Source organism: Pseudopodoces humilis, chromosome 4, assembly GCF_049639895.1.
Source record: "Pseudopodoces humilis isolate 2021_Gansu_Grassland_sample_001 chromosome 4, ASM4963989v1, whole genome shotgun sequence".
NCBI lineage: Eukaryota > Metazoa > Chordata > Aves > Passeriformes > Paridae > Pseudopodoces > Pseudopodoces humilis.
This window is the reverse complement of record NC_142203.1, coordinates 25,406,232-25,420,884: the sequence shown is the minus strand read 5'-3', so window position 1 is coordinate 25,420,884 and position 14,653 is coordinate 25,406,232. Positions and strand designations below refer to the sequence as shown.

The 14,653-nt window shown below is 34.5% G+C and overlaps 1 protein-coding gene across 1 annotated transcript in view; it reads right to left on the bottom strand.

Annotated features, from left to right (window-relative positions):
- Positions 1 to 2,901: 2,901 nt before the first annotated feature.
- The window catches only part of SHOC1 (shortage in chiasmata 1), a 53,192-nt gene continuing 41,440 nt past the window's right edge, over positions 2,902 to 14,653 (bottom strand). Inside the window, exons 23-30 of the mRNA XM_088054350.1 lie at positions 14,033 to 14,138; positions 12,273 to 12,384; positions 11,175 to 11,296; positions 10,087 to 10,180; positions 7,464 to 7,613; positions 6,223 to 6,394; positions 5,447 to 6,004; positions 2,902 to 3,059 (exon numbers count right to left, since the gene is read on the bottom strand). Coding sequence (XP_087910476.1) covers positions 2,959 to 3,059; positions 5,447 to 6,004; positions 6,223 to 6,394; positions 7,464 to 7,613; positions 10,087 to 10,180; positions 11,175 to 11,296; positions 12,273 to 12,384; positions 14,033 to 14,138 — 1,415 coding nt within the window. The 3' untranslated portion in view covers positions 2,902 to 2,958. The remainder of the gene's footprint in view (positions 3,060 to 5,446; positions 6,005 to 6,222; positions 6,395 to 7,463; positions 7,614 to 10,086; positions 10,181 to 11,174; positions 11,297 to 12,272; positions 12,385 to 14,032; positions 14,139 to 14,653) is intronic.

Sequence of the window (14,653 nt, the reverse complement as noted above, 5' to 3'; positions counted from 1 at the left end):
TTCCTCAGACATGGATTCCAGCCTCTTCAGAGCAGTGTGGTTGCTGCACCTCCTTGCTCTCAGGGCAGTGCGTATCTGAGCTGCTGAGTAGAAGCCAGGAGAGGCACGGCAGCCATGCTACCTCTGCCCTCCCGGGGCACCTTCTGTGAGAGAAGTTGAGTGTCAGAACAAGCTCCACAACAGCATTGGTCGTCACTGAGGCTCTTTGGTTCCCATTGGCAATCAGTTTGGTGAAATGTGCCCGTGCTGGTTATTTTGTGCTGGCTGAGTGGAGTGGCTGTATCTCAGCAGCTCAGCATTAGCAGGTCCCCCTTCCTTGGCATAACCAAAGAACCTGACAAACGAGCCTGGGCAGCTGACAGCTTCTGTAGGCAGGAGAACATTTGTCCCTTACCTACTCAGTCTACAGGGCAATGTCTTTTCTCCAGCTGCAGGTGTACCTGGGTTTGCATAACTGCTGAACTGAACTCAGTGATGGCTTAGCCAGGGCAACCATCACATTTTGCCACTTGTGCTCCAACAGGTGTGATCTGCAGTGAGGTGGACAACTGTGGGCAGCATCTCAGCTTCCTTTACCAAAGACTATCCAAGCGGGCTATCTGCTGCACAGAGGCCTTCAATACCATCTGATGGCAGCAGGTCCTACAGGATGCCCACAGTAAAGAAGGTTGAGTGAGTGTGCACATTTGTATGCTCAGTGCCTCACATGAGCCACAAGCCCCCTTTTCTCACAGTCACCCCTCCCAGCTGATCAGCAAGGCTCTTCTCCATCTACAGCTGCCTCCTGCCTGGTCACTAATATGTTTATAAACTTGTTCCAGGAGTGGAGTGTCCCTACCTCCTGATGTAAGACTGGAGATTAGATTTTGTACTGTGCCTTTTTGTCTAAGAATCAGTTGCTTCCTAATTCACAGGTAAAATGGGTGGGGGGGCGGGGAGAGAATAGAAGGGAGAGAGGAGTGGGGAAGGGAATCACCGTAGTTCAGTAGCAATTCTACTCCACATTAAACAGACAAAAGGAGGGGGAAGAATGTAATTTATAAATTTGTCAATGTGTCCAGATCTGTGAGAGACTGAGATTTGTCCTAAAGAAATACTGTAAAAAAAAATTGATCATTGCAAGCCCTTTTCCTTATCTTCCACTACATTACCAGTCATTTAATTGTACACTGACATTTTTTCTACCTAATGGAAACTTAACACTGACAGCACTTGAATTTTTTTATTTAATATAGACAATATGCCTTTGTTTTTAAGTTATCTACAGATTATCTATGCTATGCTTTCACAACTGTTCATGTGGAAGTTCTGGTGTCAGCCTTTGCCTGTGGAAGAGGAGAACATAAATACATAACTTGGCACTGGCAGCTATAATTTTCTCAAACTGTGGTCATCTGTGACTGAGACTTTGTAGAGCTGTACTTCAAAAAAAACAAATTCCTGGTTCTAGAAATCTGGGTGGTAGTTCTGAACAACATAACCCATGATGCAGAAGAAGTAAAATGGTTTGGTCAGGTGACCACAAAAATGGGCCATGTATAGTAAGCAAATTGCAACTTTTATTTCAGTGTTTCTCTTATTCTAGGAAACAGTGTCTTGTTTGCAATTTTATGAGAAATCTTTTTATGTTACCACTTGTGAAAAGTATTTTCTCAAATCTTTCACGCAATCAGTGCACAAATAATTCAGGTATATGACTGTGAATTAAAATTGCAGTTAGTGCTGTCATAGCTTTTTCAAGCTTTTTTCAAGAATTCAGTCAAAAACCAGCACTCTGTTTTCTCTGAGAGACCAAATCTTTCTTCCCTAAGTGCTGGTTTCATTTACTCAAATAGAGAATATGTGCTTAATGAAGGTTTAATGTTAAATATTTAAATGCAAGCATAAACCTTAAACTTGGTGGTTTCTCTTCTACTACTTCCCCGCCTGCCCCCCCTTCTGTTACTGCACCAAATTAAAAAAGATTAATGAGTTTGAAACCTGAATCATCTCAACTGAAGGTCCCTGAACAGAGAGAGACATTCTGGATCTGGCTGGCATGCCTGTGCAAACCGTTTATGCATTCATTCCTGCAGCAGAATGGAGTTACTGTCTTCCACTGCTCCCACACATATTTCCAGTTTTGTTGCCAAATCTTTTGATGTAAGGTGAGGGTTTGGGTACTATCCTATCCTGTTCTTTTGACTGCAACTGAGATAAATTTTTCTTTTAATCCAATCTTTTACCCCTTATATTTGTACCCTATAATATCTGGATCTGCCTCCCAGACGACTTTCATCCCCCCCATACTTGCCAATACCCTGCAGAAGGCTGAAAAACATGGATGCCAACAAATGGCCTCCAGTAGGTTGGGGTGAGTGTCACAGCTTAGTTCCCTGAATCAAATCTATGAGAATGCTAAATTTCAATGCAGTCTTCTCATATTGTCCATAAAACAAAGAGCTTTTTCCTAGACTAAGTATGATTAAAATGAGCTCAGGAACTTGTTCCTGAAGAAGCTGTCAGAAGAAAAGTAGAACAGAGCCCAAGGGACAGCTACAAAAGTCACAGCTGTAACAGGAAGAAATCTCTAAGACTTTGAGAAGCCTTGAGATGTCTTGAGATTTTGGCAGATCTAGCCTGTCCTTTACATTGGAAAAGCAGCAGGCTCAGGGAGCAAACACAGGTGCCTTGAAAACTCAGAGCAAGCCTCAGCATCTGTTTTTTTCCATGAATATTTTTTTAATATATAAAGAGTGATAAAGTCATTCACCCATGACAACAGAGAAACAGCAATTATGCAGCTTCAAGAAACTAGTTTGTTTAGCAACATTTTAAAAACATACAGAAGAATCCTGATCTAGTAAGAATTTCCAAATCCTAACTTTTTTCTAAAAACTAACAACAATAATTTATTTCCCTTTAAAGAGCTCAAGAATGAAAAAAAAAAAGTATGTAATATGCAAATCCCCATTCTGCTCAAAAGAATTTAAGACGTGTTTGTCCATCTCTTCTTCCAGGGACTCTTTCATATGTCAATTTCCTTTTTTTGAACTCCTGTACTTCTGGAAATCCTGAATCTGAAACAGAAGTGGAGAAAAGACCATGATAAACTATAAGTACAACATGTATGCAGACTTATCTGTGTGTTTCTCAGAAGCAGTGACAGACTTAGGTTTTAACTGGTGTGTTCCCTAAGAAAAGTATCAACTGTCATAAAATAAAATGTGTATAGATTAATATTTTCTACTTGCTGCTACTGACCCATTTTATGCATGTTGTTCTGTAATAGGAATATGGGACCTTATACAAAAATAAATAAATCAACCTATACTTAACTACGATATTTTACAAAATATTTAATGTTTATTTCTATTTAATTAATACTACACTTAGAACTATACTGTAATTGTTGAAATTTAGCTCTTTTTAACCAGACATAGTCATGTTTCTAAGTTGTTTTAAGAAGATACTTACATTGGTAATATTTAAGTGCTCAAACAATGTATTTGAGAAGTTGCTTATTCAAAACAAGTTACTGTAAGGAAATTATATTTAGTCTCTACAAAAAGTATTGTCAGAAAATGCTAAAACTGACCCAAGGATTTGATCTGTTACAGTGGAAATAGTGGCTTGGCTTGGTGTCATGAATTATCTGTGGTTTAGTGACAGCTTGATCTGACACCTGAAGAATCCTTGCGGTTTGTTCTCAGTGTTTCTTTTTAACTAAACTCTACATATTTCTTAAATTTTTGCTCTCAGAGGCTTTTACTGTATTAAGGTGAAGTTAGGGTTTTTTTGTTTTTTTTGTTTGGTTGGTTTTTAAAATTTTTTTTTGGAGGGTGGGATGGTTTGCATTAGCATGCAAAACTATTTTGTGTACTTATTTTTCCTCTGGTTGGTGAATTATAAAGTAGAATAAGCCTGTTCTTCTAAAATATAAACCAAAAATCACTTTTCCTTGTTTTGATCTGATTCACATTCAAGTGTACTCTTGTCCTACTGAGCAAGAATAATAAAGAAAGCTTATCAGTTGGAGATCCCAGTGTTTTCAGTACAGTATCACCATAAAATGTGGTACCAGGTGAATCTTCCCTGATTTCTACTGAAATATATTGTATGTAGAATGCTATCAGAATATTTTCTACCTACTCAGCAATACTGCAGGTCTCAGTTGTAATTCCAGAGGAGCAAAAGGTCTGTTCTGATTTTCTGCATAAACATTTGAATTTACATACATGGAAAATTAAAAGAAGTCCACCATAACAAATTAACTTTTTCTCCCTTTACCTCCATAATTACCCTAAGCAGTCCATGAAAGAAAAGATTTAAAGAAAGAGTGATTTAAATTAGTTTACATGAATGAGTCTGATCTGATTAGTGAAAGCATTTTAATGCTGCGCTGACCTTCTAGCACCAAGAGATTTAATGACACCCAGAAACAGACAAATCATAAATAGGCACTTTTTAAAAACAAACTTAAACTTGCATTTTTTAAAAAGATATGGCGTCTCACCTACCAGGAAATAGAAGAATTAAAAAAACATGCTACAATAAATGATACACATAGTCTGACACAGGGGGAAGTCATAGGGACTTAGTTGTAAGACTCTGTGGATACATATTATGGTTTGTTGAAAAAGGTTTCAAGCTTACTATATTTGATAGAGTAAACCAGGAATAAGAAAACTACAAAAAAAGAGAAGCCTAATATTTTGTGTAAGGACTGTACACACTTTCAGAGTAAACAAAGTGAAGTACTTTTTGAAGTACACATCATACCATCTCTTTGAAAATACAAGCTTTGGAATCATTTCAAGTGGAGAGTTTACCCCTAGAGATACTAGCTAAAAAAAATAATCCAGGAACAAGGAAACATATGAAACAAACTTAGAAAATTTTCAGAGTGCCATTTTTACTCCATTAGTGCCAATAGCAAAATACAGCCATTATCTGAATCTGAATTTCACCCTCAGGATTTGCTGAATCTCCTTTTTGTCCTATAGAGAAAATACAGTCTTTTGTAGACCCTTCTCCAACTCTATGTTTACAAAACAATCTTCCCTATAACTTTTAAATTAGTTCTGGCATGTTCATTATATTTTAGGCACTGTCAAAGAGAAAAGAAGCTGAATTTTACACTATTGAAGAGTTATTCTTTTCAATATTTACCAGGGAAAATAATGGCAGCAACACCATTCTAGTTAATTTGGTTTGGCTTTTTTTATTTTTAAATACCCCAAGGCATCTTTATGCTCAAAACAAAACCTGTAAATTTCTTCTTTTATCACAGAAAAAATACATATGCAAATAAGTTTTAGCAAAGGGAGCATGCAATTGTTGGGTTGAATTTGATTTAACAGCTATTTAAATAAAAGATAAGATACAGTCTTACAGATACTCTTTAAAACTTTGAAGTTGAGTAACAAGAAAGAATTTCAGCAAAATCTGCTTACTTTGGACCTACCTGTTTTAATATTTTCTTTGGTCCAGAAGAATGGAGGCCTTTGTTTTCTCTTTCCTTTAGGTGCTCTACCTATTTGGTTAAAATTCAGATTTGGAAGCTTATCCATACCATCAAAGAAATCAGAGAGAAAATCATCATGTGCAAATGAATTATGTGGGCTTGTGGATAAAGAGTCATTCCACAGAGGCTGGGCAATTTGAATTTCTGGGCTGTTACATGTTGTGTCTGTAAATTCTTCTAGAAAACTCTTAAAACTCTCCTGAGGTACACAGTCACTGAAAGTTCCAAAGAAATCCTCTTTTTCAGTGTCTTTGGAAGAATTATCAGAGCTATCATGCATCCTGAAAGGCTGTCTTTGAACATGGAGAGAATTTTTAACTTCTAGATGAGCAAAATCTTCATAGTCCTTTGACACAGCAATGAAATCTGGCTTCCTCCTTGTAATTACATCTGATAAGCATGCTTTCTTTCGCATACAACTTGGAAGATCAGAATTTAAAACACCCTTACGATGATTCAGTGGAGGAATTAGGGGCTCAAAATTCATATGAGACATTCCTGGTAGAGAAAAATTTGAACTATTTTATTTGAAAAATGAAAGGTTAGCTTATTTTTTACATTTTACAGAAAACCAAGATGTCATTGAGCATTGTGATTGCAGTCTGTCTCATCAGAATAACTGGCCTTACCCTGATTAGAAGATAAGATTCTAATACATTCAGATTTTTCACTTGGTTTCAAAGGAGACACATTTTCCTAGTAATTCAAGGTATTACCTGTGTTGTTTTGAGCCTTATCAAGCAGCTCTAAAATCTGACAATTTTGTTTATTGTCAAGATACAATGTGTTGAAATTATTCTGGTTTTCTGGGCGTGATGCACTTTTCACTGTTTTTTCTAGAGGAGCAGCAGTATTTAGGCTGTATGAAGATACCATGTCACTGAAATGCTGAAACAATAAAGTATTTGTCAGGAATGTTTATGATACATGTCTACACTGCCAAGTACAAAAAGATAAATCAATTGTTAAGATTATAAGATGTATAAATTTTTTGTTTACTGGAACACAAAAAAAAGGACTTACCAAAGCAGGACAGGCATGTACAGTACAAAATGTACCACCTGTCTTAAAGCTATAAACAGATTAATAGTCTCTGTCTTGAAATACAGGAAAATAAATATCTTAATAAGGCTTATTCTCTTTCATTCCTCCAAGACTGTAGGAAGAAGTGTCTGCAATGGACTGGCACCTATTATGCATTACAGAGAAATTTAACTGAGCTTCTTCTGTTAATAAAGATGGCTTTACACATATACAGTTAAAACAATAGTATGCACAATTTCACATTCAGTGTCCAATTATCCATTCACTTGCTCCTTCACCTTAATGGAATGCTTCACCTTAAATGACTGGTGTTTTCAACCATTTTCTTGAATGATAAAATATGTGCCTTTTTTATTGAATTAAATGACTGCATTCAGTCTACGATTTTCCCAGATCTGACCCAGCTGGAACAGTAGGAGCACACAATTTGTCTCTAGGGCTCTGTCAAACACTTACTACTATGAATGCTAATATAGGTAGGGGGGAGGCAGACAGGAAGGAAGGAATGAAGGCAAGCAGGAAGGCTAGCAGGAAGGAAGGAGGGAAATCCTGGAAATATTTAATTGGAAAAACATTTTTTACATTAGAAATAGACAAAAGCCTGCACACTGATACAATACTCAGTATTGTGAACCTTGAGGAGGAAGTTGATCTAATGAGTATTAGTTATATATACAGTTAAGGAAATGCTCTCATTATCTTCCCACAAACAAAGCAGTGATTTGACAAAATCTGCTGAGAATTAGCAGACTCAACATTCTGGAAATGAATGATAGGCTAAAACCTGTAATTAATTTTTAAACTACACCAGCACATGCAGCATCAGATTAAAAACAACTCAACAAAACAACCACATATTACAGAGCAAAAGAAAAAAAAAATTGATCTAATACATAAAATAATTTTGGCCCACCTTTAAAACTTTTTTTGGAACCTCTGGCAGAAGTTCCTGGAGTTGATCAAAGCTTGCAAGAAATAACCTGTTCAGTGAAGACCACTTCTTTAACATAAACTGAGCAACCAAAGGATTGATACATGGAAAAGTAAGCAAGCATTTCTCTGTCTGAAAATGGAAATTATTTTATTAGATTGATATCTGACAAAGTTTTTATCCTTTGTTTCTTGTTACTACAAAGTCACATCTTAATAAGTCCTAGAGTATATAATAGAAAGACAGCTTTCAAACTGTATACTTTTATAGTCCAATAAAAATTCATTTTTCTTACTATTGGTGCAACATAGTATAATTTCTGAAAAAGAGTTAAGTTCTGCATAACCATTAAACAAAAAGCAAGTCTAAATATGTTTATTTTCTAAAGATTAAAACCAGTGAATAACTTAAACTTGATTTTAAAATGCATTACCAGATTTACTATTAATTCTCCATTTTAAAGTGAATTACCTAGATCAATATAAACTGACAAAACTGGTTCTGTTTTACAAAACCTGTATTTGTTACAGGTAATGAAACAGATGGCAAAACCAGGAGTTGTCAGGGAGAGGATGAATGTCACAAACAGGGCAGCAAGTTGAGAGTAACTGGTTATCAGTGTCAGCTTCCTCTTCCTGACTTTCATAAAACACCAGGATCAAATATATTAAACAGAGACACAAAAACAATTAATCCTCTCAATTTTTTACCAGCATCCTTAATCTCTAAATTGGAAAACCTATAAACCAATACCCCTCTCTTGAAAGGCCATGCCAATACCTGCTTTATAATGCTTCTGAATTTTGCAAAAGCCAAAAAGCAATCTCAGCTTTACAAGAGTTCAAAGCTGTCCCATAAAATGAACAAATCCATAAGTTTCATTTGAGCACCTTACTGTACAGGTTAAAGGGTACCATATATTTGATGGTGATTGATGAGCCTGTTCCAGCATTTACTGAAATGAGTCAAACAAGTAACTGCATGAGTTAAACAAGTCTTTACCATCTTTTACTAGAGCAATTTGGGAAGCAATGCCATTGACTTCAATAATGGATCAGCACTGCTGATGAGCCACTGTATAGTTATCTTTTACAATCTGGATAGTTTTTTAAACCTAGTGCCTAGAACTGTAGAATTGCACAAATTGGCAGGCAGATGTGGTGGATAAATTTCCCTACAGTTTAATTGTGAAAGCACAGGAAAAGTCCAAGTTACATCTAATTCCACTGACATGGATGATGGAAATTTCTATCTATCTAGTATATATACTAGAAATATGCTTGTATAAATATCTGCATATCTAGATATCCATATATAATAATGCTTGTTTTAGTAATATATTTTAAGAGAACTACAACAAACAAAAAAAATCCTAAAACTTTGTGAATCTTAGAAACAGGAAGAAAACCCTGTAAATTCATGGGAAGAGAAACAAACCTCAGATGGCAAGACCGAAAGCCAGGATTTGTCCAGCCACTCATGAGGACTGATATTAGATGCTATCAAAATGTTGTCAGCAATCTGACGAATTACCAGTGCTGTCTCTTCGATCCCTGGAGTAAGAATTACCTAAAAGTGATACATAATGTTCTTGGTTAAAACCTACTCTTAGGAATGTCTTAATTTGCTACAGAAGTTGAGGTGAAAACTAAGGGTCATCCTGAACACAAGAGTTGGTACTGCAGTAATTAAACTTGATCCATGCTTATCATGCAGAAAAACTAACCTCTGACTACTAGCCTGGCTGCAATTACACTCTTTATTTATGCAAATCCTGTGTAGGTGAAATTAATTGATTTATCCTATAGGTCTTTTATATGTAATCAAATTTCTGGGTATAATATGAGCTCCTAATGAAACAAGACAATTGTGAGATGCTTATTACAGTTTAAGAAGATGTGTAACATTTTGAAGCTATAATTTTTTCACAATCTACACTGCTGAGTGAAATGAAATGAAATGAAAAAAGCTTCATCCTCTCTTTGCCCTTGTAACTTTCATTTAATCAGGTAAATTTTATACAAATTTTAATATGCAAATAATAATGACTTTCATAAAGATCTGTACCCAACATTGGCAGCAGATAAGTGAAAAAATGTGTCTAAAAAGGTATCACTTGGTTCAAAAATATAAGTTACCAACAATTTGGTAAACTGAATGAAACTTCTGCTGCATTTTTTAATCCTGATTACTTTAGACAGTAAAACAGATTTTCTAGATTTAGAGAATTTATCTTGTCACATTAAAAAAGCAAACTAGCTGGCAGCCAATTATTTCTTTTTTTCTTCTGCCACATCAGCAACATAATATTTATCTGAAACTTCAAATTAAGACATAAGAAGGATAAATATGTATTCTAAAAATTTATTAAAGGTATGGCCTCATTTTTTCACTCCTAGTTATAAAAAGACTTCAACAGTTATTTGAATCTGATTCAACTTGTATTGCAGTCAACACAGTCTTTGCACTGACTTTACCAGCACTGAATTAAGATCCTCTCTTATGTCAGTAATTTTGAGCTATTTTGTGTTTTTGATGTAGAGGGCATACTTGATTGAGCTTTTAGAAATATCATATTATGAATATTAATACAGAAAAAAATTACCTTCACTTCAAAGTCTTCTGACTTCTGTGTAAGTTCAATTAGGGTGGCATAAATTAAGACAAGATTAAGCAGAGTATTTCCCTTGAGACTGTACCTGTAAAACAGTTTTACTGGATCACTAATATTTAATAGGCACATGTAATAATCTCAAACCATTTGTTCCATGTCTTCATAAATATCTGTTTAATTTCCTGGAATTCAGAATACTGGTACAGTTTGAGCATTAATATCTGTGGAAAGAGAACTAGAGTACATTAAGGGACTGACTGCTGAAGGATGGACTGTAAGAAAATAAAACAGAAAAACAGAAAAGAAAGAAAAAGAAAAAAGAGAATATAGTCTACAGAAAAGCAAGTCTGGTCTGAAGCAAAAGGTCTGCATCAAGGTCAGTCACTGGAGACACTGGAAAAAAAAAAAAAAAAAACAGAGGAAATTACCACTTGCTTATAGAGAAAAAATCCCCAAAGAGGAAATAAATTAATGTTTATGAACCATGTCAACAAAAGGTGTGCTTCCATAGCAAAAGGAGAATTACTGATACACTGGAAGACCATTTGAAGAATGTTCCCCAGTTGCAAATTATATACAGTGATACTAACACAGTAATTCACAACCGTGCATTTGTAGGGGTTAATTTACTTCAAAGAGATGTAAGAAAAATTCCAGTATTTCATATCCTTATTGCTGTGAAATTTCTGGACCTGCTGATTTGAAATACACCTCATGTTAGTACTGCCTTCCCAAAACTCTGTTTTTTTATAACAACCATTTCTTTATCATTTTTCTAAGACTAAAAATAGGCTTACAAATAAAAACCAAATTTTGTAACATTTTGGTGGTCTCCAGTGATCACTGTTACTTTCACAATTTCACTGAGTTTTTCAGTACAAGCACAACAACATTGTAACCAAACAAAAAACTCAAAGCACACTAGAAATATGAGTTTACAATACTTGAATTGTTCTAAGATAAATGTATTCCTACAGAGAAGTTCAAAGATAAGTGAATATCAATTTATTTTAATAAGCAGCTTTCTTTAGTGACAAGTTTTAAAAACACCAGGATAACAAAAGAATTTAATAACTTACTCTGAACTCAGTCTTTCTCTGGAATAGAAAATAATCCAACAGCACATATATTGGAGTGATAATGCCATCAGTCTCGATATTACAGCGTCACAAGAGTCCTCATAATTTAGTTCTTCCATACTCTACCATGAAATTTAAATAAAGAGTAAAAACTAAATAACAAATAAATAAAAATAATATTTAGTTATTAATAACTAATTTGTAACATTACCATGGCTGCCCCAAGCTTCTAATGACTATCAATATAATATGCAGAACCTAGACCAAACATAAATACAGCTAAATAATGTCAGCATTAAGGACACATATGGGAACTGGGAGAACTAGCTTGTATTCCCAACTTTTATTTTCTTTGAACTTCAAAAAGCTGATTCTTGGCTTTATGCCTCTTCTTCCTTGCTCTAAAAAGAAACACTGTCAATACCTTTATAGGCTATTCTTAAGATTGATGTAAAATATTGTTATAAACTTCTGAAGTACTTACTTGGCCTATACAAATCCTATCATACCTACACTGACTCTATAATAAAGTACAACATCGCTAATTGCAGTAGCTTGTAGGAATGTCTATGCTGTACTTGTAATACTAATTGATTATTTTATTATGTGTTATTTTTCAGAAGCAGCTCTTTTACCAGTAATCTGTCTTGCTGCATACCAGAATTCAAGTAGTATGCTATTGCTTAAACTATTATTTTTTATTATTATTTTTATTTTTTATTCTACAGACTATTTCAGATAATCATCTGAAATGGGAGGAATTAATATGCACACTGGTAAGAGAATAGAATCATAAATACATTTAATTGGTTGTTACAAAATTTCTTTATACAACCCTATTTTCAAGTATGCATCCTTTAACTACATTTCATATAATCAAATCACAGGTCAAATGTTACTTCAGTGAAGAAACTGAGAACATTTTAAACTTGTCAAACTGGCACAGACAGAATTTTAGGGTTAATGATTTGTGATGTGAAACAATGCATGAATTGAATATGATTATGGGAAAGAAAAGATAAGTCAGAAGTCTGAAGATATGGCCTAAAAGTGACCAAACACATAACAGAACTTGGACAGAGTAGTTTCATTCTGTACCTGTAAAAAGATAGCAGTACCTTCATCTATTGTCAATACAACGTAACGATCTACACTTCCAAAAAGCCTTAAGGAGTAACTACTGCTTCTTTCAACAAAGGTAATGCTGTACCTGAGGAAGTAAAATTGTTTCATTAGAACTCAGACAAGTAAAACAATACTATTTTCTTAAAGAAAATTGGTAACGTACACCCCCTAATATAGTTTTTTAACTTACACGGTCTTGATCTTTCTCAAATGCTCAGTTCACTTTAAGACACACTTGAACAATACATATCAATGTAGTAGTGATTTAGTGAAATTAAATTATATTTCTAACCGCATTGAGTATGACATTGACATCCAGGCTTTGAGTTTACAAAAAAAAAGAGGTAATATAGAAACTAAGATAGATTCCTAGAAACTTTTTCTGACAAACTTAACATATTGTATTTCTTTTCCTCCTTTCACAATTGTGCAGCACAAGGCAAAGCAAACTCCCTGATTGCCATTGGTATAATCCTAAAATTTCTGACTGACTTAGAACTGCCAGCAGCACAGCCTCCTGTTACATTTTACTGGGAGACACAAGAGACCTAAATCTGAATCTGCCAGCAGTATGTCCTCTAGAAACTTGTATGGACAGTGTATTGAGAAACTTTAAAAAAAGTAAACTCTTAGCTTTTCTGAAATTGTACAGCTGTTTGCTCACCTATTTAAGTCCTTCATCACTGCTATAAGGAGCTAGTTAAAAAGTAACAAAACATTGTTCCCAGCTATGTGGCTTATAGCCAGGCTGAACAGAAAACTTGTTCAAGACAGAGTTTAAAAGCATGTCAGATTGTGGGTTCAAATTTTAAATGTCAAAGACATTTATTTTTTATCCCTGCTTAACTGTAATTGGACACAGACAAAAAAATGGCTCCACAGCTGACTCAAGGATATAGCCAGGATTAAAAAAGGCATGTCTCTCCTGCAACATGGTGAAATCAACTATCTGTATCTCTGTCATTATGTTTGAGAGATAGGGCTGCTCTGGTCCCTATTTCTTTCTTTCTTTCTTTTCACTTTTCCCTCATGAGATAAAAGGTAGCTTTACCAAGTATTTATTACTGTGAAAGCAAAATTCAAGAAAATTATGTCAAAAAAATAATAAAGAAGCACAATGATTTACAGCCCTAGCAGTTTTCATACAGGTTATAGAGAATTAAAAACTAAGTGAATAGTGGATCTGAATTTTATGAGTAAATTAGCTTTTGTTGAAAACTTAACCTCTCCTAAACACTGTGATGCACCAGGAAAGATGATGTTTTACTATTATTCAGTTTGAGTATTTAGCATAGCTTCAGTAGACAAAAAAAAAAAACCAAAAAAAATCCCAAAGTAATTTTTATGAAGAATTAAATACAAAGTCTTCCAAGGACCAAGAAGCATTAAAGAAAAGAAAAGTTCATTAATCTTATGAATTCCAGAGAAAAGTAGACAATTAAAAAAGTTGTTTTGATTAAAAAGTACCAGCTACAATTAAAATATTGGCCAATTCCATTCTGCTGGCATGTGTGTGAATTTCTAGTACTAAGTTATCAACTTCAACAGAAAAAAACTATATTCTTTTCTCTTGAAGTACTAATAGTTTAATCACAGAAATGTACCTGATAGCCAAACAGATGGCTAATACAAGACAGAGTAGAACAACATACTGTTGTCATGTCAACATACAACATGTCCTGAAAATCAGAAAATAAATAGTCCACATGATTAAATAGGTTCTTTTCACTCACTTGGATTCAAAAAGCTGAAGAATATCTGGCATATTAAGAAGACCTTCAGTTGTCAGAAATACATATGGAATCTGTACTTCCAGAAGAAAGGAACCACCATGATTCCCTGAAACATTTTACATATGTAAGATAATAGTTTAATAAGCAAAAAACTGGAGCTTTTTGCTTATTGATGTTCTAAATACATAATATCTAAATAAATACAAATGGACATTTGAAAGTGCATCTTTTATTCATCTCCAAAAAAATGCTTCCACTCTATACTTTTTTTTTCCCCAAAATGAAAGTCCTTTGAATCTCTTTGAAATTATGCTTTAATTCAGACTTTTTTAGATCTACAACATTCCCTTAGGATGAGGAAGGGTGGGTACAGCTTGCAGAAGCTGTAAACAACTTAAGAACTTGGCACAAGTGTCTTATGAACCCACATGTACTACTACATCCTGGCCAAAACTAGGTTTACACTCAAATAAAAACACCTCCTTGCCGCATAGATAACCCAGCACTGTTTGTTTAGCTTTAGCTCTTGTAATATATTACTCATGCTCTTTCACAGGCATATGAATATAGCAATTTATGGAACAGAAAATATTTTCTTTTCACATCTCAGTCTAACTGTTT